Source organism: Bicyclus anynana, chromosome 7, assembly GCF_947172395.1.
Source record: "Bicyclus anynana chromosome 7, ilBicAnyn1.1, whole genome shotgun sequence".
NCBI lineage: Eukaryota > Metazoa > Arthropoda > Insecta > Lepidoptera > Nymphalidae > Bicyclus > Bicyclus anynana.
The window spans coordinates 9403962-9431757 of record NC_069089.1 but is presented as its reverse complement, the minus strand read 5'-3'; the positions used below and the strand labels follow the sequence as shown (position 1 = coordinate 9431757).

The window sequence follows — 27796 nt, the reverse complement described above, 5'->3', positions numbered from 1 at the left end:
ATTTCATGTACAGAATTTACCTCTCTACAGATTTATTATAAATATAGATCTAGCCTACTATATCCTTATCTGACGTGCTGGTTAGTTAGTTTAAGTTAGTTTTTTTAGTTGCCATAAACGTACCTATGTCACGGGCACATACTTGGTGGAGGTACTCAAGAGCGTGCAAGTTAAAGTCTCTTAAGTGTATCTGACGCGCTCTAGTACCTAACTGTAAAAATCCCCTCTTCATCTCCCCTACTATAATTATATACACGCTCAAAGATCGAAAATGCTCAGTGAGCGAAAAAATAGCTCACAAAATTAAGTTAACATGTAGGTACAATTTGTAATAAAAACAATATCTTAAAAGAATCGATTCTTCAGCCGGAACATCTAATTTCGCATCACTTTTTGCAGTGATTTTTAGGCATGTAACTGTAGCTAGTATAACATATCCTTGCGGAATGTGGTACGTTTACCATATAAGAAATAAAAATGGATAGTAGGTAGGTACTTTAAAACTGAAGTCATTGAAGTTAATATTTTTATTATCTCGTTCTGTCTGTTCTGTCTGTTCTGTATTATGTAGTATCTGTTCGTATTTCAACCTCCATGAGGCAAGCTAGTTTAGATTTTTGGTGTTCATATGGTTAATATCATATGAGATTTAGCCATTAATGTAATTTAGAAATGGTTTTATAGTGCGCGCGCGATAAGTTTACGCCAAAATTGGAACTAATCAATAGTGCTGCCATCTTGTCGTCTATCTCTATCTATCGCTTGGCGGGTAAAAGAAATCATTAACGCGGACAACATCGCGCGCAGACTTATCTTGCGCGAACTGTAACAAGGTTTTTAGTGAAGTAGTCTTTAGAGACTACTGAGGTTTTTAGTGAATGGCTATTCTCTAACGATGTTTTGTATAACTCGCAAGAATTTCGAATTCACAGCTATCTTTCTCATTCTATAGTATCATGTTAAACAGAGAGAGAGAGATAGAGGTGAATTCGAATTATAAAAATATCGTTACAGATTAGGGTACTGGGAGGCGTAGACAAAATGATGCAATACGAGACCCTACAATCAAAGGTGAAATTGAAAATTTTTCAAACAATGGCGCAAATGTTTATAACAAAAGCAAATTAAGTAACAAAAACATTATTTATTATCTTCTCTCATGTAAACGACAAATACCTATTAAAAATACAGCAATTTCTTACACAAACATTTTCTAATACATAAAACATTTATTTACAATGCCTTAACTAACATGTATTCATTAACAGGGCATTACAATTCAGAATTAGTTTTAGTTTAGTTCTGTTATAACCTATTATGGAGATTATTATGATTGTGTACCTACAAATACAAATTCTTTGTAGAATGAAGAATTTAAATTATTAAATGAACAGTTCTCAATATAAAATATTTATTGAGATAGGTATTTTACGTTTTTGCGAATAAGCTCTTTTAAGTATCTTGTAATTAAGTGCTCTATTTATATAAAAGTTCAAGTAGGTAATCGGATATCTTATAGTACTATATAGATAATCATAAACAAGTTTCGGCCATGGCGACATATCTCTTTTTGATAATAGACTTGCTTATTAATATTATTATTTTACATAGCGTATCGTTAAAAATGTATTCACCTTGCACTACTCGATAACTAGCTAACTCCACAAATATTTAGAAATAATAAATAAATTGGTCCCTAACTTTTTCATTAAGTCTATTTGGCAGAACACATAATTTTTCTAACACACAGATTAGCACATGCCTGTAACATAACGTGGTCGAAATAATCTGTCCAGATTAATCCTTACTATCCTTAATATTCACAAAAGATATCAAGTTGTTTGGAAAGAACTTTTTAAAAACACTTTAATAATAATAGTAGAAGAGGAATATGTTAATTTACTAGCGGACGCCCGCGAACGAAGTCGCGGGAATCAAGTTTTTCACAGATCCCTCGGGAACCATGGATTTTTCTGGGATAAAAAGTAGTATATGTGTTAATCCAGGCTATATCATAATACCAAATTTCAGCTAATTTGGTTCAGTAGTTGAGGCGTGAAAGAGTAACAAACATTCACATCATAAAAATCATCAGTTTTCGCAAATCGCGGGAAACCATAGATTTTTCGGGATAAAAAGTAGCCTATGTGTTAATCCAGAGTAAAATCTATTTCCATTCCAAAGCTAATCGCTTTCTTTCCATCTCAGCTAAATCGCTTCAGTAGTAGCGGCGTTATAGAGTAACAAACATCCAAACATCCATCCAACAACACACAAACTTTCGCGTTTATAATATTAATAGGATTTCGTTATCGAATCGTATTCGAGTCTTGTTATCTTCTGAAATACGTTTTTATTTGAAAAGATTTCAACGCTCACACGGCTCTTACAAACAATTTATCTATTTATTTTAGTTCCCGCTTCCCTAAATACATTTTGAAATATGATCATGGAAATTCAGAGTAAAACAAAAACGGCCGGCCATGAATTATACAAAAACTCCCAATTTAAATAAATAGCTACCATAAAGACCAAAACAAAATTGAATTAATGCAAAATTTGGAATTCAGGTCCATGATAGGTCGATTTCAACTAAAAAAGGTCTAAAAATGATGACAATTAGCTTAAAAAAACTAAAGATAAGGTGACATACGGCATACATAAATTTTTAATGTTATTTAAAACATAAGGAAGCTTTTTCCACAAGTAGAATTTGATCTATTATTTCCTATAGTAATACATATAATTTATTTCGTTTCATTTCTACGCTCTTGGTATGGGATCTAGCAATTGTTTTCTAAATATTTATATTAGTCACTGGGGAGGCGAACGTGGTGGTAGAGTGGACTCTTCGCAAGGAGACTGGCGTTCTTCTTCGGTACTGAACTTATATTCTCTTTCCCCAGATTGGTGTTCGGATCCCGACGGAGTGGTTCTATCGTCTTGGCTTGCTGGAGCTCCTTCTAGTGGAGGGCCGTTGGAGCCAAATGGCATATTCTCGGCGCTATATGCCACGTCACCTGCACCCACGTACTCTGATGGTTGATAGCCGTAACTGTTTAAACTGGAAATAAAAATGTGAAAATACAGAATACTCGTATATACAAACGACATTTATTTACGAAAGATTACATGTATGTATGTACTCTAACATATCCCTTGTATTAAGAAAATTTTATCGATAGCTTTACAATATTTAGTTTAAGAGTTTCTGTACCCACCATTAAACCAGCTTCATACTACCTTAATATTATTGCATCACCGAAGATATCTACACAGGTATACTTGCGTAGATATCTCAGAGAGCATCAAACGTTAGGAAGAAAAATGTAGAGTAATTACTTAATCGGATTATAGGATAATAGGATAATATTGTTTATTTACCTGTTCGGCCAGTACGAGATATCCTCAATAGCGTGATGAGCGTACGGCGCGTAGGCGTGTTGGTAGTACGGCGAATGGTGCTGTGTGGGTGCGTCGTACTGCAAGGGGTAGAGCGGCGCAGGCGCAGCGGCCGGCGACGAGGTGGTTGGCGGCGTGTACTCTATGGGCGCAGGGTACGCGTGCGGCGGCGTGCGGTAGGGGACAGGGGACGCGCTGGGCTGCGGCGAGCTACTCCCCTGGCCGGAGCTCCAGTACCCGCTGCTAGCGGCCCACGTGTAACTGCCGCTGCCGTTGGTTGCCGCTGATGACCGCTCCGCATTGCCGTACGTTGCTATAGAGTTGGATAGGTTTTGGAGTTAGCACTGAGAACATCATCATTGTCAGTCTATTTTAATGGACCATTTTCCAGGCCCAGACCTTACAAGTTACAGAAGAGGTGATATGACTTAGACCCACCATGCTGGTTTTTTAAGCGGGTTAGAAAGCTTAGGGCGAAAATGAAGAATCCTTTAACGACCACCAATGCTAAAATAAATAAAGACATATCAAGCTCAGACAAATTTTATAGGCTGAGGTATCAGGTTATACATACATTACTATTTTGTGAAGGCGAGACAGGGGTGAAGTTTAATATTGAATATTAATACTTAGTAACCATAAGAAGGGACGAATTTTCAATTCAAATTTCAATTGGTCCCCCTAACGTTGACGTTAGTAATATATGTATATAAATAACATAATATAATAAACAAAATGTTCTTACAAGGTGGTGACAACGTCCGAGGTCTTGAAGGTGGTCGCGGAGGATACGGCGCTGGCCTTCTAGAGGAAGAATTGCTACTTCCATATAGTGACTGAGATGTGACGAACCAACCACCAACTGTAATGCAAATTGTTGGGATCTATTAAATTTAATATTGTTCATCTACCGTTAAAGACCTTAAAATACCTTAAATATTCGTCATATCCATCAAGAAGACGTAGCTAAAGTGTTTTTCAGATAGCATGGGTACGATTACAGTCGCCTGTATAACGTTCGTAATACGTAGGTACTATTATCGTGAATCGCCACAAACTTTTTAGAGTGAAACGAACTGTCACCTGCACCATCCTACATAAAACGAACTGTAACTACAATAATCTCAATGAACTACATTCTGGATTTAATCATCAGATGACAAAACTGGAAGGTAAGTATAACAGGAAACTTATTAATTTCAAAGCTTTTATTTAGTTTTGCTTGTCTGATAATTTTATTATAAATTTGCCACACTTCTTGTTTTCCGATATGGCTGAAATTTAACTTTTTTTAACTCTTGTTAAATTTTTTTTTTTAATTTTTACTTTTTATTTTTGTACGTTTCATAACAGTAAAGTTATGCTAGGGCACACTAAAAACAGAAAAATAAAACCATTTTAACCAAAAAAATTTAACAGCGGTTACCGCTGTTAAATTTTTTTGAGTGGAAAGGGTTAAACAAAATGAACTTTAAATGAGCATATTTGGCATAGGTACGATGGTATTTTTCGCTTTTTAGAGTAATGAGACTCACAGAACAAAGATTTGTATACGTTAAATACGGAAACAAGGTAGACAAGAGACTGAATTTTATTTAACATGTTTTACTTACACTGTGGATATTGATGAGGCGATGAGCTTTGCTGCGGGTAATGCGTTCCAACGAAGTCCCTCTGGTAATAGCCCTCTGGCCTCTCTTTTGCATCCAGAAAGGCCTTCGCGAATGGGTTGTACTTTATTTTCAGTGATGTAACTTCTTCGTTTTGGTAGGCGGTTACAGCGATAAACTGCGTCTCGGGAAACGGATAAGTCATAATGCGGCGAAGATCAGTGCCTACTTTTACTAAGTGCACTCTTGGCTCGTACTTGTGTAGAGAATTCAACATTATCTAGAAAGTAAATGGAAAATTTAATTATTGCAAATCTAAGCTAATTACGTAAGTAAACTTACATATTTCCCCAGAATAAATATGAGTATTTTTTTTATTAAATGACAAGTCAACCATTGACTGCGATCTCATCAGCGGCCCTATTATGTTTCTTGGTGTACCAGTCACTAAATCTCGTTTTTCATCGTATTATCGTTTTTGAGATCATCTAACTTAGTTATTTCTACTTTTATACACTATTTCTACGAAATAACCTTGACTACGCCATTTTACATCAAATGACAGTGATTTTTTGTTGTAACGATCATCTTACATTAATATTTCAACGAAATTACGTAAATACCATTTTTTTGTTAAAATAACGTTACTAATTGCTATTACCACTATGACATACTACGTAAAATGAGGATAATTAATTAATTTCATTGTAAAAACAAAGTTAGACGATTGCAGAAACGAAAATACGATGAAAAACTACGTAAGTAGTAACTGATTTTATTAATTGAATGGTACACTGAGATACGTAATAACCTTGCTGATGTTAAGTGACGAAGGGCGATGCAGTCTAACATGTAAGTGGTTTCACTTGAAAGAGGTATATCTACAAGTTTATAACATCACCACTTCGGGCGGTTTCAACGCGGTATCGTACCGGAAAGCTAATTCGATTGGCGCAAATATTTGCCAGTCGGGTCATAACTAGCCACGACCGATGCCTGCCACCAGATCAGTCCTGAGTTAATTAAGAAAATATAAAATCGTAATCTGACTCGAGGGAATCGAACCCAGGACCTCTCTCTAGAGAAACACGACACTACTAAAAATAATATTCCTTAAAATCATTTAGTGTAGACTAACTTATTAACCGAAAATACATAGTAGGCTGATTATACAAAACATCATACTTATTAAATAACTCATCCGATACAAAGAATATATTCAATTATTTATGTCTGTCAATAATACTGTCCCGTTAACGCAAAATCGTTAACTTAGTGTATAAATATACACAAATATGCACGTATTGTAATGGATCATTAGTGCCTTTATAATATTAATAAAAGAGGAGTTTAACATAAAGCAGATCAGTAAACATAGCAATGAGACAATAATTATTACAAATGATAGTGCGTACGGACACCCGCTAAATAGTTGGTAAAGCTACAGATTTCACACCGAGCCGCCAACATATGGATCTGGATATCAGATGTTTGCTTTCATATTCATTCGCACCACATTCGAGCGTGAGAAATGCCTGCTGCGAGGCAGTAGCCACAAAACTGTAGCAGTAACACCTTCGTATAACAGCCTTTCTATTATCAAAAATTAGTATTCTGTCAGTTCTGGGTACTGTTAATTATGCTCCGTTTTGACTGACGTGAGGAACATAAAGAGAAACGTCTGAGCAAATATAGACGCATCGGTAAATGAATAAACATAAATTTATGCTGTATCGACATGATGTATGAAAAGTACACACATAGCTTGAAATCGAATACGACAATGACAAAAAATCCGTTACTTTATGACGAATTTCTATAAAAGCGTAAGCCTAGAATTAGGTTATTGTATGATTCTGAAAAGAAAAGAATTTTTCTTATTAACTGTCACAAAACTTATTTTTAAAGGTGTAACATTGTAGTCTTTGCACTAACAAACTTCTTCGGTTAAAATAAATATTCAGTAGGTACGAAAAAATTCAAAGTCTGGCTGGTGGGAGGCTTTGACCGTGGCTAGTTACCCTATCGACAAAGACGTACCGTCAAGCGTTTTAGCGTTCCGGTACGACGTCGCGTAGAAACCGAAAGGGGTGTGGATTTCATCCTCCTCCTTAGCTAGTTAGCCCGATTCCATCTTAGATTGCATCATCACTTACCATAAGGTAAGATTGTAGTCAAGGGCTAACTTGTAAAGAATGAAAAAAAAGAAAAAAAAATTACCGAAATTATATATGTATTTGTATTCTAAAGTGAAGTAGTTACCTGTCCATTTCCATTGGTTTTGTTTGTTAGTTTCACTTTGGCAAATGATATTGGCTCTTTCATCCAATGCGCTCCAAAGTTAGGGCTTTCCGGATGTATATAAATGGCGTTCGATGGCGGTACTTCAGCTTTCCCTCCAGGGACCTAAAAGAATTACAACATTCATGCTTAAAACGCTATTCTGATTTTCTCGGAAGAAACAACCTCATCATTTTACAGTACAGCCCAGCCGACTAATTCTCTAACTTTGACGTAGGTTAGCTACTTAATATAATTAATATCAAAATTTCGGCTGTGGCTAGTTACCACCCTACCGACAAAAACGTACCGCCAAGCGATTTAGCGTTCCGGTACGATGTCGTGTAGAAACCGAAAGGGGTGTGGATTTTCATCCTCCTCCTAACAAGTTAACCCGCTTCCATCTTAAATTGCATCATCATTTACCATCAGGTGAGATTGTAATCAAGGGCTAACTTGTAAAGAATTAAAAAAATCAAACCAATAACAACCACATTTTTGTAGGTATTCGATAAAGCCCATCTATACTTAAAATAAATCTGTAGAGAGGTCAATTCTGTACATGAAATATATTTCCAAAATAATCAGAGGGTTATTAGTGATTGATACTGATGCCAATAATATTGTATTATTAAAATTTTTGTCTGTCTGTCTGTATGTTCGTTATAGAAACAATTATTCTTCATACTCCTGGACAGGTTACAGTACACTTTTCATCACGCTAAGATCAATAGAAGCAGAGCAGTGAAGGGAAACGTTGGGAAAACGGGAGAAGTTACTCCATCCAATTTAACTTCGATACTACTGTAAGGGCTAAATTAATGAGGATAATTATAAAATACGAGTAAAATCACAATGTCAACTGGGCAATGTCATTTACCTACTATATACGGGTTGTATGTAGCCACCTGATGACATTTTTACCTATAATCTCAATTTTGATCAGTTAGATAAATACATAGTGAATACAAAATCACGTGGCTAAAGAATTCTTAAGTCACGTGATTTCGTGAATTTCTTATATGTAGACTAACATATGTCAAATTTAGTGAATAGGCTGGCAGGACTCAAACCCATTATACTTATTCGTATGATTCATAGCTAAGAAGGTAACCCACAGAGCCAACGAGCAAGTAAGAAATGTGTAAATATGAAAACTTGAATCTTTAGTGAGCTATACAATACAACAGAATAAACAAAAGAGCGAGTCGTAAAAATTGATTCGATGTTGTAAAATAAGCTTTACTCACCCACTCGCCGTTAACGTATTTCCAACGGTGTGTGTCGACTTGCACAAATTCAAGAAGAACAGTGTACATTGCCGTCGGGTCCAGCCCACTGGCAGTAACTTTTACAACTGGGAACATCCGTCTGAAACAAAAGACGTCTAATACTGAATGCTCATATTACATTGCATTTGTCTGTATTGGAGAGGTACTCAAATTTACGTGTATTTTATACATTACTTGCAGAACGGTTTCACTCGCGTATTTCCCATTCCTGTAGGAATACGGGGATAAAATAAAGCCTCATAATGCAGCTTTCTATTGGTGAAAGAGATTTGTTCAAATCGGTCCACTAGTTTTTGAACTTATTCCTAGTTATTTAAAAATATTTCCTCGTTTTAAAGATATGCCCACAATTTTACCTGATTCAATTAAATTCAAATAAATCATTCCTGAGAATTTTCTTAATACTCTACATGTGTGAAGTCTACCAATCCGCATTGAGCCAGCGTGGTGGGCTATTGGCCTAACCCCTCTCATTTTGAGTGAGACTCGTGCTCAGCAATGAGCCAAATGGGTTGTAATTATGAAATCCAATTATCGCTTACATTCTTCTTTAATTAATCCAACACTGAATGAATTTTTCAATTCGAATCAGTAGTTCTTGTGATAAGCGCGTTCTACCAAACAAACAAACTCTTCAGCTTTATATAATATATAACATAATATATAATGTCTAATAGTAGTTAGGTATGCTGGCAAAGTTTCATTGTAATTTCGTACTACAAAATTACTTTTCCAGGAATCGATTTTATTCGAAATAAAATCTCGCCGCAGGCCTGCTATTTGTTTTCAATGGAATTTTAACCGTGATTTTAACCATAACCAATATTTCTCTTTCTCCTTATAAGAAAGATAAAACCCATGTACCATGAATCGATAAAACCACAGAGCGACGGGGTCGACGGGCGGGATGCGTATCCTAGACTTTTGCTATTTGGGCTCGGTAACCTTGAAGCTTTCAATGTTTATAATTTGTTAAAGCTTATTTATTAGATACTGAAATTTATTTCAGATTCCTTAAATTTAAGACCTAAGAGCTCAGTCGACCTATTTCGGTGACCTACAGAATATAATACGTGCTTTTGTAAATATGAAAATAAAACCTGAAATCCGACTTGATATTTAATAATAGTTTATAAGTATTATGCTGAAATTAATCCATGTAACCGCTTCAAAGCTCAAAATTTATTTTGATTTGGGGAAAAAGGGATAATGCTATCTACGAAGTAATATTTCGATATACGATTCACACAACAAATATTTTGTTAAATGGATTTTTTTCGTAAGTGACTTTATTAGAAATATTTCTTATCTATATATCTACCTACGAACCAATTTACACAAAATTAATCGTTATGAGTAAATAATTACAAAAAGTCATCAGAGATTCAAATCTTGATCCTATGTAGCCTCGCTGGTATGTATCGATGAGATCGGTAGTTATATTTTAGATTTAACTAAGTTTATATGTACTTATTTAGTTAAATAGACTATTTTGGTACATACGTAGGTACATGAATTTGGTTAATTATTTTTTTATAAACAACATTGTTGCTACAATAAATATGAAAAGGTGCAACACACTTGAAATAAACTGCTTGTATATCAAATACGTATATGAATCAGTATAACACAAGACAATACGCCAAGGGTAGAGCGTGGCTCGAGCGGTATCATTTAGACGCCCTACGTTAATAAGCAAGACCTACAGTGTTAATAACTGAAAACTGGCCGCCCCTCAGCACCCTGTTAGCACTCGCGAATGTTACTGATCACGTACCTATACAACACAACAACACATAAACACAAACATCCAAACATACAAGTCGTGTAACGAGATACTCGTTCAATATAAATGGTTTGCGTTATTTAACTCAATATATTATTGAATATCAATAAACCTATAGATATACTGCTATATCAAGGGGCATCTATGGGACATGACCCTCCCTATATCAGAAAAGATCAACGAAATTGGTCTTTCCGTTTGAGAGTACGATGCCATAGACAGACACATACATAGACAGACAGATATTGACGTCAAATTCATAACACCCGTCTTTTTGTTGCTTCGGGGGTTAAAAATACTTTACATCATTTTGGAAAAGAGCTGACAGTCTTACACTGCTGGATTGATGTTAACCAAACAAAGCTAAGGACCGCCACCAGGAAAAACTTAAATTAACAATTTTTTACCAAATGCATATGAAAGTATACATGGTAATCATATCAAAAAAAATATTTTAACTTTTTTGTCTTCTGGAGTAAATAAAGCTACATTTAATCCGATATTCCTAAAAACATTAAATGGACAAAAGGAAATAGGAACTTAAACGGTTGAAACCGCGAGCAAAGCTAGCTAAACATACATATATATATATATATATATATTATTTGAGCTCTCTCATTTTATGTTAGAACTTAGAATCTAATTTACCTAATTTAAACTAATTCTTTAAATCGTCTAACGAATATTGGTTAGCCAAAAAATAGGTTGGGAAAAAGTAATCCATTTATTTTTTATATGATATTCAAGACTTCATATAACGTGGTTAGGATTGTCCAATTTAAGTCAAATAAAATTCCATTTAGTTCCTTAATCTGTTGTCATTTTAAGGGTAGCCTTATAATGTCTCTTTCATATGAGTCTTGGTCACTATTAGCAAAAACTCTAGTGATTGATTTACTTATTCTCTTGATGCCAATTTTTTATCACTAAGAAATTACTGCAATGCAAGATCGTAGTGATCGCATGGTGCCAGGTTGTGTCTATATGACAAATGCATTAAAACTTTCCAACCTGGCATTGTCCTCATAGAAAACAACTCTTCTTCTGTTGGCCAATTCTGGCCGTTGGCACACTTTGACTATTATTGACCATATCGTGATCTTGTCGCATGTGACCCATTTCTCATCCCCAGTCACTATCCGTTTAAGAAATGGATGGATTTTATTCAGCTTGGCTAATGCTTCGGAGATGGATATTCGACCCATGTCATGTTTTATGACGTTTTTGGTTTAGCACCCAAATACCAAGAACTCAACTTTTTGCAACTTGAGCAATGCTAATACTAACATGCCGACCAACATCTTTTATTTTTATGATTTTATTGATTTTACCTTCAGCGATGTGTATCTTTAACATCAAACATATTTGAATAGAACTGACTAGCCCAAAATTTGACGTCATTAGTACGTAACGACGGTATCGGGATCATATTTGCAATATTTTTGCATAATATTGGGTCAGCAAACATATGATACGAGTACCTACCTACATCAATCATGTTGTAAGTTTATTAGTATAGCTAATTCAGAAATTGAATATTAATACAAAACGGTTTTATATTGTCTTTAAAACTTATTGCTTAGTAAATTTCCAGTTTATCTATAAATGGTGATTAGTATACTACATTCAAAGTCAAGCACATACTCGCATCTACAACATTTGTACAAGGCTTTTAAGTTTAATTCCTCGTAAAACGGAGCGAGTTAATTAGTCCCTACACATTTAGAACAGCTTAATGCCTCACTTAAATATACAGTAATCATACTCAGGCTATAAACTATATTGTAAGGAATATTGTTCGATTTTATTTCTTACTCATTTGCTTCAATGTTGTAGGTTGTTTTTAAAGCACAAGTTCTCTCAACGCGAACTAAATGAATCATACGTCAGTGCTTCAAGGTAAGTCGTTACGAGCTAAATAAACTACAGTTACAGGCTATTAATATTATATCTGCTAGTCTAGGCAATGTCTTACAATATTATAAACGGAAATTAAGTTTGACCTTCTACCAAGAAGCAACGGTGCAACGCAGGGACTTTGTTTTAACCGTTAAGGTTGCTGCAATGTAGTTTCATCAGAAATACCAAGAGCGTCATCACCATCATCAACCCATATTTGGCTCACTACTGAGCTCGAGTCTCCTCTCAGAATGAGAGGGGTTAGGTCAAATAGTCCACCACGCTGGCTTAATGCGGATTGGAAGACTTCACACACGCAGATAATTAAGAACATTTTCAGCTATGCAGGTTTTCTAACGATGATTTTCCTTCAGCGTTTACAAGAGCGTATGCTAACCAAATTATCGTAATTAAAAAGTAGCTGAAAGTTTTATGAGCCCATTTTCTTACCAATGGTAACTACAGTAGGTGACTATGGAGCTTGTTGTTTTGTGATGACACGTATAAATCGTTCGTCTGAGAAAAATTACTGGCGTAGAGTTGCTACGAAGCTAAGTGTCAGGTTAGCCTTTACTTGCCTAGACCGTATTTACCTTTCTAAACTATTTGACGAAAGTGTTAAAATCAAATAACGAAAATATTGCTATCTCATGCTATCGCTCTACAATAATTTAATTATTTTAACTACCTGTACCTTTTTTTGCATAAAAAATCAAAATAGTTTACTCGTTTTATACCTACAAGAAATAAAATATTATGCCTTTTACTGATTGAAATTACTAAATCAAATTACTGACTTACTACAATAAATAAAACTAAATTTAAAAAAATACTAAAGAGCCCTGATAGCCCAGTGGATAATATGACCTCTTCCTTCGATTTGACGTAGGCTCAAATCCGGTCCAAGCGTGCATCTCTAACTTTTCAGTTTGCGAATGCATTTTTTGACATTAAATAGCATGTGTCTCAAACGGTGAAGGAAAAAGATCGCGAGGAAACCTGCATAACTTTTCAGAATTTTCTTATTTCTCCACGTGTGTGAAGTCTGTCAATTCGCATTGGGCCAGCGTGGTGGACTATTAGCGTAACCCCTCTGATTCTAAAATCTCGTGCTCAACAGTGATCCGAATAAGAAGGCTAGAAGTTTGTGTTCTTAACAAAAAATAAAGTATGTCAGTCAATCCCAGGCCCTACACGTTATTTATTATTGAATGAGACATTTATTTTCATTTTGTTTATGGTAGTCTATATCTTTATAGCCTACTAAAAAAAGTAAGGTATGACAGTGCTCGTGCGTGAAAGTTCTATTAAGGGGTATGGACTCTTCTGGCATTGGATTGACGGCCGCGTGGCGCAGTGGGTAGTGACCCTGCTTTCTGCATCCACGGCCGTGGGTTCGATTGTGTGTATTTATACATTATATAAGTATTTATATGTAGTATATGAATATTATAACATCAACTATCTTAGTACCCATAACACAAGTTGCTCTGTACTTTGGGGCTAGATAGTGATGTGTATTGTTTAAGTATATTTTTAAAAATAAAAAATAAAATTGGATTCAAACAACATAGTATTGGTTTGAAGAGTAAACTAGCGGGCGTCCGCAACTCCTATTGCGTGAAATCGTGGTTTTGTCAAATCCCGCGAGAGCTGCGGATCTTTCCGGGATGTGTATGTGTATGTATAATGTATATGGTGTCCGGCAACCAAAATCACATGTAATTGCGCTCATATAATAAGGGCAAGCTTTGTATGAATGTTTGTTACTCCTCTACGCCTTTTTGACTGATCCGATTGGACTGAAGATAAATTTTAATCTCCCACTTTGAGTTACTCATTTCGCTAACAATAAATCCAACCGTTAACACTTCCTGATACGGAATACCCAATACTCATTTTCGCTCAATTACCCTTTGCCGCGTGTTACAAATCCATCAAAGTATCCATTGTAATACTAACCTCCCATTCTTAGTAACAATCATTTCGTTGGTGAGTGTCTGGAAACGGACCCAAAGATCGCGGTCGTCCAGAGCAATGTTGACCTCTCTCTCGCGACCGCCGCGCGACCCTCCCCCGCCCACCGTGGGCTCCACTGCACTAAGTATATGCGACGCCGCCATTTTCACACCTGCAGAAAAAAAACAATCGAGTAAATAGTATAAAAGTAAACACAGACATGTCCGGCGTTCAGTAAGCCAGGTCACATAAAAAGCCCTGACGGTCAACTTTTGTTGTCAATTTTTGCAACTACATGTGATCGATTACCGACTATATTAGAATTTATTATCTAACTAATTTGTAAACGTTAATTTTTAGGGTTTCGTAGTCCGAAAGGGACCCCTATAGTTTCGCCATGTCAGTCTGTCTCTCCGTCCGTCTGTCTGCGATTTAGCGCAAAGTCTATAACCACTAGAAAACCGAATTTAGTATGAGTATGACCATTAAAAATGTCAACAAAGTCATATAATAAAAATGAGGTTTTTTTTGTTGGATAAATCTTTATAAGATATGAAGGTTCTGCTAAAACCGGTTATTTGCCACGTGTATTAAATATGTCTTTAAAATGGTAAAAAAAAATTAAAAATAAACTAACATTTTTGAGGTTCCTTCCCTACCAGTAAAGTGAGGATGATTTGTCATCTATCGTGATACTCGTGATAGTATGTATCACTATCGGTATTTTTGAATTATAAGGGTTTTAAATGCTCATTTAATCTACGGAACCCTACACTGCGCGTGGCCCGACACGCACTTGATCGGTTTTTTCGAACTAAATTTAGCTTAATTTAACTTACATAGGTTTGGTAAAACGGTTTTTTTCGAAAAGACATCTAATACACAGTTTATACCATAATAAGCACCTTAGGACTTCTCAATAATTAAATGAAGGAATTTGCAACGTAAACGCAATGGACTAAGAACCTGTAATGTCCAGACAGACCTCAATCTATGAAGGCTGTCAAACTTTGTCAGTCGTATACCCCTTGCATAAGTAATACAGTAGCCAATAATAGAGTTTGGACTGTGGTACTTTGGAAGGTTTCAAGCGTCCAAACTTTGAGGACCCTCAAAGTAGAAAGCGCAGTTTTTTGATTTTCCTCGGCATAATATGGGAAATCATGTCCCCAGTATTGGACTTAGCCCCACGACAACCCATCGAAAAATACCATTAATGATTAAACGTTAAGGGTCTCTAACGAAAAGTTCCCCACGAAGCTAAAGGTTCGGCATCTAAAGAACTGATGTCTCATTATGTCCTGGAGTGAAAATCTAAAAATTCCGTTACATACTTGTAATTAATTTATGATCTGGACTCTCGAAACCTGCTACTTTCCAGTAAGGCCCCAATTCCATAATTGCTTACACTACTAACATCACCTATGGTTGACATCAGACTGCATAAAATGAGGTATGCCTGTATGAAGGGTTTATCAAGTTTTTCAATGAAGCTCAATTAAAGACGTAACCTCACTTCCGCGGTCACCGGTGACAAACTTTCTAAGTTATGTATCTCTAACGGTGTAAAAATGATTTTCCAAACTTGCACAAACTGGTATTTATTATAGTAGGTACCATAATAAATACCTACTTACTTATTTACGAATTCAAATATTTGGTAAATTGTCAGGCGATTTGTGTGACCAACATTACCAACATTAGATACTATGATTCCACAAAAATATTATTAAATTCAAAATATAACATATAAGAACCTAAGCCATTTTAACCGACTTCCAAATTAACTTACGGAATCCTGAAGAAACTAAGGGAAGTCTTGGAAATTTTTAGACGCACTAGAAGTATTATCCCGCCTATCCGCATTGTAGCAGGATGGCGGTTCTAAGCTCCATACCCCCTTTCCTGTAAGGCCCGGCCATGTCATGAGCCATTAAATTAGACTGATTATGATGACTAGAAGCGATTTGGGTATTCTTTGTGATAACTCGTGCATTTGATTACAGAAACCATTAATCGATGAAGTCGAACTGATAATGTAGTATGTACATGGTCACATTGAATTATTAGTACTAAAATGAGAAATGAAGTAGGTAATCGAAGTTGCGTATTGCACTTTCTTGTGACTATTTTCCAAATAAGGTAAATACGTAAAATATAATTTTCCTTAATATCTGAAATTTACTGGCCAAGTATTTGGTTAAAATGAAATCATTTCAACAAGTTAGCTGGAAACGTTAAGAAATATTTATAGCAAATATATACAAGCTGACCATTTTATAGTGGGTTCGGCTCACGAACTTCCCTCATATGTTTATTGTACTTGTTATCACGGACTTGCGTAGACGTAGTTCAACGTACCTACCAGGAAATGATCAGATTTAGACAGTTTTAATTTGTTGGATCAAGTGTAAACAAGTTATATTTTAAAACTTTGACAATCCGCCGTAAAGTCATGTACCTACCTATTTTAGATAGAATAAAACTTTCCATCCTAACAGAAAACGTATCGTATCTTTGAATCGTATCATATCATAATGGACGTTCATACCTAGATATGAACCATCTCGATTTCGGCAACATTCAAAGGCTTAAAACACAAACACATGCATTTGTTTCGAAGCTACGGTACCACTGACAGAGACACGTCAAACGCCACCCGTCACCCGGGTCATTAAATCCCTCTTTTAAGGGGTTGAAAATTTAATAAGGTAACACAAATGTTATACTAACGATGTGTTTTGTTTAGACATATTTAAGTGCGCGTTATCCCAATGTTAAGTAATGAAGTAGAAAAATGAGCAGGCCAACAAGTTCCAAGTTTATTCTAGCCAAGCCTCTGGTAGTTTCTACGTGCCATCAAATCGTAACTCACTTGAAAACCAAAAATGCGGCACCCACCAACAAGAACCCACATGGGTTTGAATGTTTGTTTGTATTATTTGACAGCCTCCGTGGCGTAGTGGTATGCACGGTTAATTTACAAGACGAAGTACCTAGGTGCGCCGATTGTTATTTTCTTAATTGGTCCATGTCTGGCTGGTGGGCTTCGGCCGTGGCTAGTTACCACCCTACCGGCAAAGACATACCGCCAAGCGATTTAGCGTTCCAGTACGATGCCGTGTTGAAACCGAAAGGGGTGTGGATTTGCATCCTCCTCCTATCAAGTCAGCTCGCTTCCATCTTAGATTGCATCATCACTTACCATCAGGTGAAATTGTAGTCAAGGGCTAATTTGTAAAGAACAAAATAAAAAAAAACTAATAAGTAACTAAGAAGATCACTATAATTAGGCTTTGCTACCACTTTTTCTCGCAAGGGTGAGGGATCATAATAATAACATTACGATATTAGTGCGGTAAGTTGAAAATCACAGCTGAGGCGATTTTGCTGGCCCGAGTGTGAGAAGTAAGCAGAAGCTGTAAATATCAAAGCGCACGTATGTCGAACGAAGTTTTAAAACACATTTGCGTAGAAGCACACTTTCTGAAAATGAATTTCCATCTTTACTTGTTTTCCAAAAGAGGAATTTTTGACTTATAGCTATGTCCTGTTAATAAATTCGTCGTCGTTATCAACCCATATACGGCTCACTGCTGAGCTCGAGTCTCCTCTCCGAAAGAGAGGGGTTAGGCCAATAGTCCACCACGCTGGTCCAATGCGGATTGGCAGACTTCACACACGCAGAGAATTAAGAAATTTTCTGGCGTGCAGGTCTCCTCACGATGTTTTCCATCACCGTTTGAGACACGTGATATTTAATTTCTTAAAATGCACACAACTGAAAAGTTGGAGGTGCATGCCCTGGACCGGATTCGAAGCCACACCCTCCGGAATTGGAGGCAAAGGTCATATCCACTGGGATATCACGTCTCTTGTCTCGTATAAATTCGTCTCTACTTGATATTACAATATAGCGAAAAGAAAAAGCGCGCAGAATAATTTTTACTTTTTTACAGATAACGCGCACCAGCGTTTTTTTTTTTCTCAGGCAAATGTACCAAAACAGTCAGTATTACTAATAAAATAAATTAATATTTTTGTATTTTTTTACAGATGAATGGTTGTCATTTATTGTCGAAATGAATAAAATGAAAGAATGAAATGTTTACTTATTATATTTTATCTCACAGAGTCAGAGTAAATGAAGTCAATTTAATTCTTAAACGTTGAGCACTTTTCTGTCATAAAAATTCTTTGCTAAGATTTAAAAAAAGTTCCGTTCGTTTTTAGACGGATGATAAACCGCGCATTTTTCATTAGGTACTTTACGGCACAAGTGCGTAATGAGATACATTACGATATTGAGGTTGGTGAAATAAGATAACTTTACGAGCAAATGTGTTACCTATAAATACAAAACAATGTGTTTCTGCTGTGCTGACGTTTCTTTATTTGAGAACTAAGCGTACGTTGTCACCTTACTACTAAATTCCAAGCCAAACCATGTTCCTGAAATGGAATAACTACAACAGATCCTTCTTTAAATAACATGATTTTTAACATAATCCAAGAGTAATCTAGTACCTTATTTTGTTAGAATGCCTAGTTTTTTCGTACCACACAAAATATGTACGGTGATGCATTTTACATGTTTCAATCAAGAAGTTTCTTATTTGTATTGACATATATGGTGATGATAAAAATATCACATCTAAGTTTTCGTTGTGACCGTTTTCTTCGATCTTAATTATTAAGGACTAAATGTTTTTAAATTAAATCTATCATGTCTAATGTATTTCTACAACAACACGGAATTCCTATCTTAATATATTGTATAATATTTTTATTTTACAAAGTATTAATGAAGTGAAAATTGTAGTTATTGATTGATCACAACAACTCACATTTGTTCTTACCTATAGTATTTTATATGTAGTTAAAGCAGGTCGAAGGATCATCGACAATTACGAAATTAAAATTTATAGGAATCCTTAAGTAGATAAATAAATTCATGTTTCAAAATACAATCGTTAACAGGTCAAATAATCTACATGTCTAGAGAATGAATTCAAATAACGGGGAAATGCTTAAAGGCCCATATAATTATTGTTATTTGAAACACTCGAAGGATTTCCCTTTCCTGTTAACTACTGACATCTAGTCGTATATTTTACTGAACTATAAAACAAACGGAACAAACAAAGCTGACATCTGTAACTTTGAACGCGGTCTTAAAATTGATGCCAACCTACTAGGCTAACGTCAATATAATCTTGACCTATTGTTTTGCATAATAATCACGTAAAGCTTTTATTCTGAATGACAGATAATGAACCCAATTTTAACACTTAGTTATTAAGTTTACATTTAACATAGAAGTTTACATAAAAAATACCTAGCTTTCCTTTTAAATGTGTTTTGGATCATTGATTATTAATTTTAACTAAATGATCCAAGAAGTATTACTCCGTACATTGCGCATTTGCGCATTTCAGCATGGAAATGTCAGCATTTTTTTATTATAAACAATATGTCTAGACTGTTTATCTATACTAATATTAAAAAAGTAAGTCTGTCTGTTAACTTTCACGGCTAAACCACTGAACCAATTTAAATAAAAGTTGGTATGTAGACAAAATGAACCTTGAAGCAGAACATAGGCTACTCTTTCCCCGAATATTTGACGGATTAAAATAACATTTTATACGCGAACGAAGTTGCAGGCGTCCGCTAGTCTTTTATAAATCAAATTTCAACGCAAAGCAACTGTAATAATGAAAAAAGTATAAAACAGTAGCCTTTGTACTTCTGTTTTTGACACTCGCTCTAGAGAATAACGCAAAACAAACCATTGACCTAGGAACACGAAATATTTTTCCTTTGCCTAACTAAATTAAAAGCTTTTGCCAGGGTTGTCACTACAACAAAAGTCCAAGACAAAAGGGTTAGGATTGAACCCTAGAGGATAGAGGCTGTCTCTTTAACCGTGAAGCTAATCGGGCCTCACTTTGGTATTATTTAATATTTTTTTAAGTCATCCAATAGCCATTGAAATTTTATTGAAATCATCACATTATAATTTTAGTACTGGAAATCGAGGCGTGTGACCTTTGTATAGGTATGTGAGGTGTGTGTGTGTGTACGTAAGTGATACCTAATTCCGAAATTTTATTATGCAAGGCCTTAAAGCAAAATATAGTAATTTTAACGTAACCCCACTAACTTCAGGTCTTCGTAGTCATACAATACCTATTTGCTGATGTACTAGCCATTATTACAATACGTTCATTGTCTCTTACATTGTTAGTCTTGGTTTGTTGTGTTTTACAGTTATATTAAAGAATTTACGAAGGTTCATATCGTAATCCTACAACATTTAAGTTTTACACAACAAGAGAGCCAGCACGCGGCACTTACGTATAAAGGCAGAGTAATTACAGCACTGGCGAACTCAACTCTAGCGTCATTATTCATCATTTTACGACTCCATGAGGTATAAATATTAAAGTTGAGTCGTATACATGAATTGCGAACATTTTCTTTTTAATGGTATGTTTAGATGTGGTGTTCGGGTAAATGGTCCCGTGGCAACGTCTCTGCACGACGACCACTACATAATAGCTCCACCTATAGAGCACCATAGGTACCGCATAAATATTTATCGCCTTTTAATTACACGTAATTACATCGATACGTTATCGACGCCGGCACGGCCCTTCTTCTACCCCAATATAAACGTGGCTCGATCACCACAAGTGGAATGTCGCTTAATCGCTTTGCAGTGCCGTCGTTTTACTGATCCCTATAAAATATTAAAGATAACAACGAGTGGCTCTGAATGTCGCTTCGAGAGGAACTCGGGACCCGTGATTGAAGGTTTATGGCTGCCGCTTTGATAAATGTAAGGTTAGTGGTGTCGAGGCGCAATTGTCCGAGCAGTAGGTACGTACGATGCGAGGCGAGAGGTGCTAATTATCAAATGCAAGACCGAACGAACCGAAATTGAAACTATTGAAACAATATAGCTCGTGTTGTCTTTTCCAATTTCAAAGTTTGCAGAACGGCTGCGTAATGAAGGCCACGGAGGCTATGCAAATGGAATGATGCCGAAAACTCAAGTAAGTATTTTTAATGGTCTTGCGTCATCGACGTTTGAAACTTGAATTTTTATTATCACTTGGCATGTATACAACCGCCAGCCTTGATATGTTAATCAAACAATAGACTAAAATCAAATAACGCAACACATGATCAATAAGGTTTGTCTCGACAAATAAATTAAATTTTCTTTTATTGACATAGTATCGTAACTGCCAACTACGCTACAAAAAAAATCTCAACTAACTTGTCTAGAATATGAAAAGTGCACATGTAGAATTATTATAGATACCTATTCCATCAATAAGTTTACAGCAAAAAATGAATATCACAAAAGTTTTATAATGAAAACAAGATGCCACTGTGGGTATCTAAAGGATAGCAATTCGTTCTGGAATTTATGAGGTGCAGATTCATCAATGTGCGCGTTGATGTCTTTTATAAGCGCTCCTTTTTGGGATTGATATTGGATGTCCACAAGAGAGAACTTGTATTGCAATACTGAGCTACAAGTATTTATTTTATTGTGATTCTTAAACATGTCTATAAATCTGATAATATATAAACTTAATTCAGGTATATTGGAAATCATAGTGTGACGCAGAAGGATACCTCAGAGTATCGAAATTTTGTTAAAATCTCATAAGTATTATCGGTCATTACTTTTAAAAGCCCTTTACTGTGCCAGGCCTTTCCTACTTATAGATGGATTTGGAGCTTAGAGCCACCACGCCACTTCAATAATCAGGACTCAGAATGATAATGGAACTATCACTATCGAATGTTAATGACAATGATCGAAACCAGCTACTCATTGTGCTCACAAAGGCACAGAGGGACATTATTACGGCATTGAATAAACCAATAGCTTTTTGTGAGACGATTTTAAATATTCCATCGGGAACCACTGAATTTTCCGGAGAAATATAGTTGACAAAACAAATACAACAACTTTCAATTTAAACAATTCAATGCAAACAAACTTCTTTCTCTCTCTCTCTCTTATTTCTTAATTTCCTTATGGTGTATAAATAAACAAATAAACAATTACCACACGATATAAAGTTGTAGCAATTATTTCATAATTTTAAAATTGGATTAATATGGGTTTAGTTTTGTATACTTACATAGTATTGTGAGGAACCGAGAAAAGTTCGACGTTTGCATTAAGCAAACGTTGAAAACATGCAACGACACCCCAGGCCGGTTTTTTAGACGTGGGCTATTTTATATCCCCCCAAAATATTTAATGTAAATATTCAAATTCGGAAGCCGATAACAGCAATCAAAACTTTTTTTCGGGGATACATTTCAATTAAATTTTATTCCTCAATTCTGTGGTTGTCATAAAACTTTAGAGTTTGACGAGTGAAGACCATTGAGGAACTCCGAATTGATATTAATTCAAATAACTCGGGTTAAAAAGTCAGGGTTTTATGTGTGCTGTAAAAGTTTATTGGAGGGCTTTGTGGTGAGGCGGACGCGCCGATAGGCCTTCGTGCCCGATGACGGAACTCGCCGGGCCTTTGTGCGGATCCTGCGCCGCCGGTACTTTGTAGTTCTACTGTACAACGAACGCTGGGTGCGTTATGAGTTTCTTCTAAAATATTCCACTGGCTGTTACCCTCGGTAAATGTAGATTTGTCTGTACTTGTTTTCTATCTCACAGGAACAGTACATTTATTTTGAATGTACATAATGTGCGTTTCTGTGTACTATGCTAAATTTCATGATAATCGGTCAGGTGGTGGCAAAGAATAAATAATTGAGAAAATTGGAAAATTTTAATATTGGAAAATTAACAATAACATGACAGCTGTTTGATGGATGTCTGTTCAAATACAGATAAATGTCTAAACAGATCTGGATAAAACTTGGCACAGAGATAAATTATTATCGTCTGTTTTTGCACGTTTTATTCCGATATTACCATAGAAATTAATTATGTTTTGTCAAAATTATCTTTAACAATACCTATTACACAACTCTTGCAGTTTTATGTTGCTGCTTGTCTCAAAGAGTGGCATGCAATCTCTACAAATAATTATATTTATATATATTTCTTGATTGGTATTTTGTATTGTTCATTAAATAATTAGTTTAAACGATAAGCTGTCTACGACTATTATTATTTTATGTAGGTAGATATGTAATATCTATGTTATTTTTCTTTTACTCATTTATTACATCCTAATACTACTTTACAAACACAAGAGAGAAAGGAGTTTAAAAACCTTTACTTACTTATAATCAATTAATAATAATTAAAAACTTTCGGTAGGTACTTTAATTAATTACGATTTATTTACAGATACACTTGACAAGTACTTGCCAAAAAGTTAATAATGCGATATGATTGCCGATTAAAATTGCCGATCATTATTGTTTTAGATAGCGTTGTTATTGCGTCAGCGTTGTTAAAACTCTCCCGCCTCCTCATTATCTCATTATGTAATCGCAGTTTAAGTATTTTTGATTGAAATTCATATTTTCATTTTATCTATATATCCCTGGTGGTTCAGAGGTGGCCCATGTGACTTCGTATACCTATTCGGAGCCATGCTCTTTCGTTAGGCGGTCCGGGATCCGACTCTTGGGTTGGACTAAACACACAAGACTTTCTAGCGAAGAAAGGAGGGGTCCGGTCCAAAGTTTTCCGAATGATACAGAAATGAAAAATGTGCCTACTAAAAATCTTGAATTTTTTACTAGATTGAATCTTAGATGAAATATTATTGGCCGACAGTGAAAATTAGCTGATTTCATTACTTTATACTGATCCAACTTAACAAATGCGTATTTCACTAATTGGTTGTCGTCATGTCACGAATAATAGTTGTTCGTTTATTTGCAATTCAAATCGGTATTCGAATAAATGAGTTATTTTATATAAATTGAAATATGTACTGGTTATACGTACCTATTTGAACAAACGAGTACTTTTTAAAATACGAGACTTTTTAAAATTATTGTATCTACAATAAATCCATCAATCGATACTAAAAGATATTGTATAAGAATCGATTGAATTTGATTTATATTAATAGACGCCATCTGTGAACGTCAAGAAATTTCATTCTATGCATTACATTTATTAAACTGACAGTTTTCTTAGAAATTTTAACAAAATGTGTCAAATCCGACGCGGGTCCGATCCTTTAACAAGTAGATAATGTAGCTGATTTAGCCAACGTAGGGTTTTTTAAAAATTGGTTTCATGAGTTTTAATCACCTGACGTATATGCCAGACATAGCATTGAATTTTTTTTTTTAATATCTGTTAACCATGGGCCTAAAGTGTCAAAGGCAAGCGCCGCAAATACATAGTCATTCGATATGACCCAGTATTTACGACGCTTACAAAATTGAGCGTATTCAGCAGCTGCGCCAGGCGTTTGGGACGTGCGTGAGAGATGAGACGCTGCCAACGAATCTACGCAGGTTGCGTTCCATACATAAATCGCGAACCAAAGACCACGGCACTGTTGTCATCCCGTCGTCCCGTCTTGCCCTGAACAAACCGGGAGGTTCTAATTGCGCAGGAATAGCGGAAGTGTCCAGTGCGTAAAGCAAATGCGACCCATATATATATAACATTTGGCCAGTGGATGTAAATTTACCAGTAGACCTAACATGCTTCGAATGCAATGAACGAGAGAGCCGCCAAGTATTTTTCTCTTCACGAGATTTATATGCCACCCATATACATATATATATATATATATATATATATATATATATATATATACTATCTACTGGTAAATTTACATCCACTGGCCAAATGTTAGGCTATCAAGTGCGGTCACGATCAAGTGCGAACTTGAGCAAGCAGCCCGCTGAAGCCTCAATACTAAATAGCTTTACGGGTAATGATCCAGAATCTAATACGAGAGTTCTAAGTTCCAATCCCCGCCCGTTCAACTATATTGTCATATCCACTTCTAGATTAAATTTAGTTGAAGTGGAAAAGGGTATAACGATTCCAATAGTCTATCAACAAGTATTATTACTCTCTTCAAAAAAAACATTTATATCTAATCTAAAAATAATAGTTAATATCTAATATTTTTTGGGAAATCTAATCTAAGTGTGATCGTCAGGGTATTATGACACGTTCTGCAACCTGATCACTCTCATTGATCAGGTTTTAGGCTATTGATTTGAATTTAACAACGTTTTTATAACTCGACATTGCGAATTTTATCTATCTGTTTTTGTCCAACACGATACTATAGATAGAGACAAATAGCGCTGCAGGTCGTTGTTCAAATTCCGTTTTCAAATTGTTAGAATATCTAACAAAAATCTCTCAGTTACTGAGTCGGACACTAATCCAAAATGTCGAGGGTAGTCTCTACCGTTGGATTATTGGCCTGTAGTAGGGAAAGGAGAACTTTGATCATGTTAAAGGCATAGCTGAAATCCTTTTAATAAAACGGTGTGCATCAGGTTTTTAACTAGTGTTACCGACTTCCTGTCTTTTAAAAACAATAACTCGAACACATGACCACATGCTACACAGCTAGAGCTAGAGACCGTACCATACCACCTTTATCTAAATATATGTTGCAATTGCAAAACTAGAACATTACATTTGAAAATATTACATCGTTCCGCATCCATAGGCTGTATAATATGACTTCATAGCAAATCCAACATGGAGAAAATACCAAAATAGAAAATAAGTTATCGCAGAATAAATAATTTTATTGTAGAACACGCTTTCGTCAGCCTATCTACAAAAACAAGCAACACTTTAAAGGGCATGCAAGTAACACGTCCTACAATGTGCCATCGAGTGTACCTCATCCTGGGGGTCTATGTGTTAAGCCTCATGTGCCTATATTTACACAGTCAACCATGCTTCATACCAGTAGGTACACAGCAATGCTGCTTGAAGCATGGTTGTAGTACTTTTCCGGACAAGCTCTTCTACTACAATTATTGTATTTCCGTGACAAGTAAGTTACCGTGAGGTACATCGTAATGAACATACATTTTTAATGAAATAACGTTTTTACAGTGCTATCTTTGTGTCATATAGCTCGTCTAAGGAAGTACTACCACCGTGCGTACTACTGCATAGGTGGGCACTTGTGTTGCTTTTTGAACGGACATACTTACATGAACATACATAGATACATACATGAACTTATGAATCAAGTTGTGTGTCCGTTCAAAAAGCACCTAATTATAATATGGAATTTTGTTGGTCAAAATCCCTATTATAACTAACTAAAGGTACTAAAGATCTACCTATTTGATTATTCCAACTTTTAGTTAATAAAAAACAGATTTTTCGGTTCAGTTCTACCTACTTGTACCTATAAATCAAGAACTAATTAGAATAACTTTATACATCATACTTACTTGAGAAGATTGAACGATAAAAAAGATCAAGAAATTTTCATCAGAAGGAAAATTTAATTTTTCAAGCACATCATTATACATAATGGGTACAACAATTGGGTTCAGCGTTATTTAACAAAAGACGTATTAATTGGAACCTAATGAAATCCATGCAGTTTAAAACAATAAAAATGTTCTTACAAAAATAAATTAACGCTTACCTTTTTAAGCTAAATAGGTAGTCCGTACACTCAAAGAATATTAAAAATTATATACATTTCAGTTCACTTCACCGTACAATGCACTCTCGTGAAATTCAGAATAGTACTTTCGGAGTCATTCAACTCGAATAGTCAAATAGTAGAAGATCGCAACCGATTTCATAAAAGCTGTCTATTTGTCACATAACACAAATCAGTGCTGACGTGCCAACTGCATGACCAACTACCACAAACTCGACCGCACTACACCTCATTAGCGTGTTTACAAAATAATATAACCACTACCTTAATGTACGCGCCATTCGACATTGGTACCTATTCCGTGAACATAAATCAGAAGTTAGTTTACTCATTCAAAGGTTTTTCTGAGAAAACTGCGTACAGAAATCAACCTTTGTGGAACTGAAACAGGGTTGAGTTTTCCGTTGTCGTCGGTCGGAGAAGTGAGCGAGGTGAAGTCGTTCAAACTCCGCCCCCGGCGTATTGACACACATGGCGATTGGTGGCAATATCTAACCGTTTCTTTGACAATCCTGCGCAACATCAATGCGGTTAGTCAATTATATAGACACTCAATAATTCAATAAAGTTCGGCTCCAAATGGATTTTATTTACCGTGGCAGAAAATGTGTTTGATTTGAATTTGAATTTTCCGGCTCTATTATATTTGTTGGAATGTAATCTGCCGTGAAACGTTTAATTTTTGCATTATATTAATGTTGAATTTTTAGATTAGGTAAATTATTTGGTGTTTAAATAATTTGGTGAAAAATTATAAACTTTTAATTTAATAAGGTATATCGGACTCTCTACTTAGAATATTTCCAATTTTTGATATAGTGGTTTATAGAGACCTAATTAAAGGGCATTAGTATTACTTAATAAAGAAATTATAATATTTTCCTATGAATGGAATGAATACCTATTGAATGAATTACCTATTCCCTAACTCTACAT

At 35.4% G+C, this 27796-nt stretch overlaps 1 protein-coding gene across 1 annotated transcript; it reads right to left on the bottom strand.

Annotated features, from left to right (window-relative positions):
- Positions 1-1124: 1124 nt before the first annotated feature.
- LOC112057712 (T-related protein) lies at positions 1125-27065 on the bottom strand. The gene is made up of 8 exons (XM_024098236.2): positions 26840-27065; positions 14232-14400; positions 8543-8663; positions 7275-7418; positions 5016-5292; positions 4148-4264; positions 3385-3715; positions 1125-3064 (listed from the first exon to the last, which is right to left on the bottom strand). The coding sequence occupies exons 2-8, from the start codon at positions 14390-14392 to the stop codon at positions 2815-2817; spliced, it is 1401 nt and encodes a 466-aa protein (XP_023954004.2). The 5' UTR covers positions 14393-14400; positions 26840-27065; the 3' UTR covers positions 1125-2814.
- Between the last annotated feature and the right edge of the window lie 731 nt (positions 27066-27796).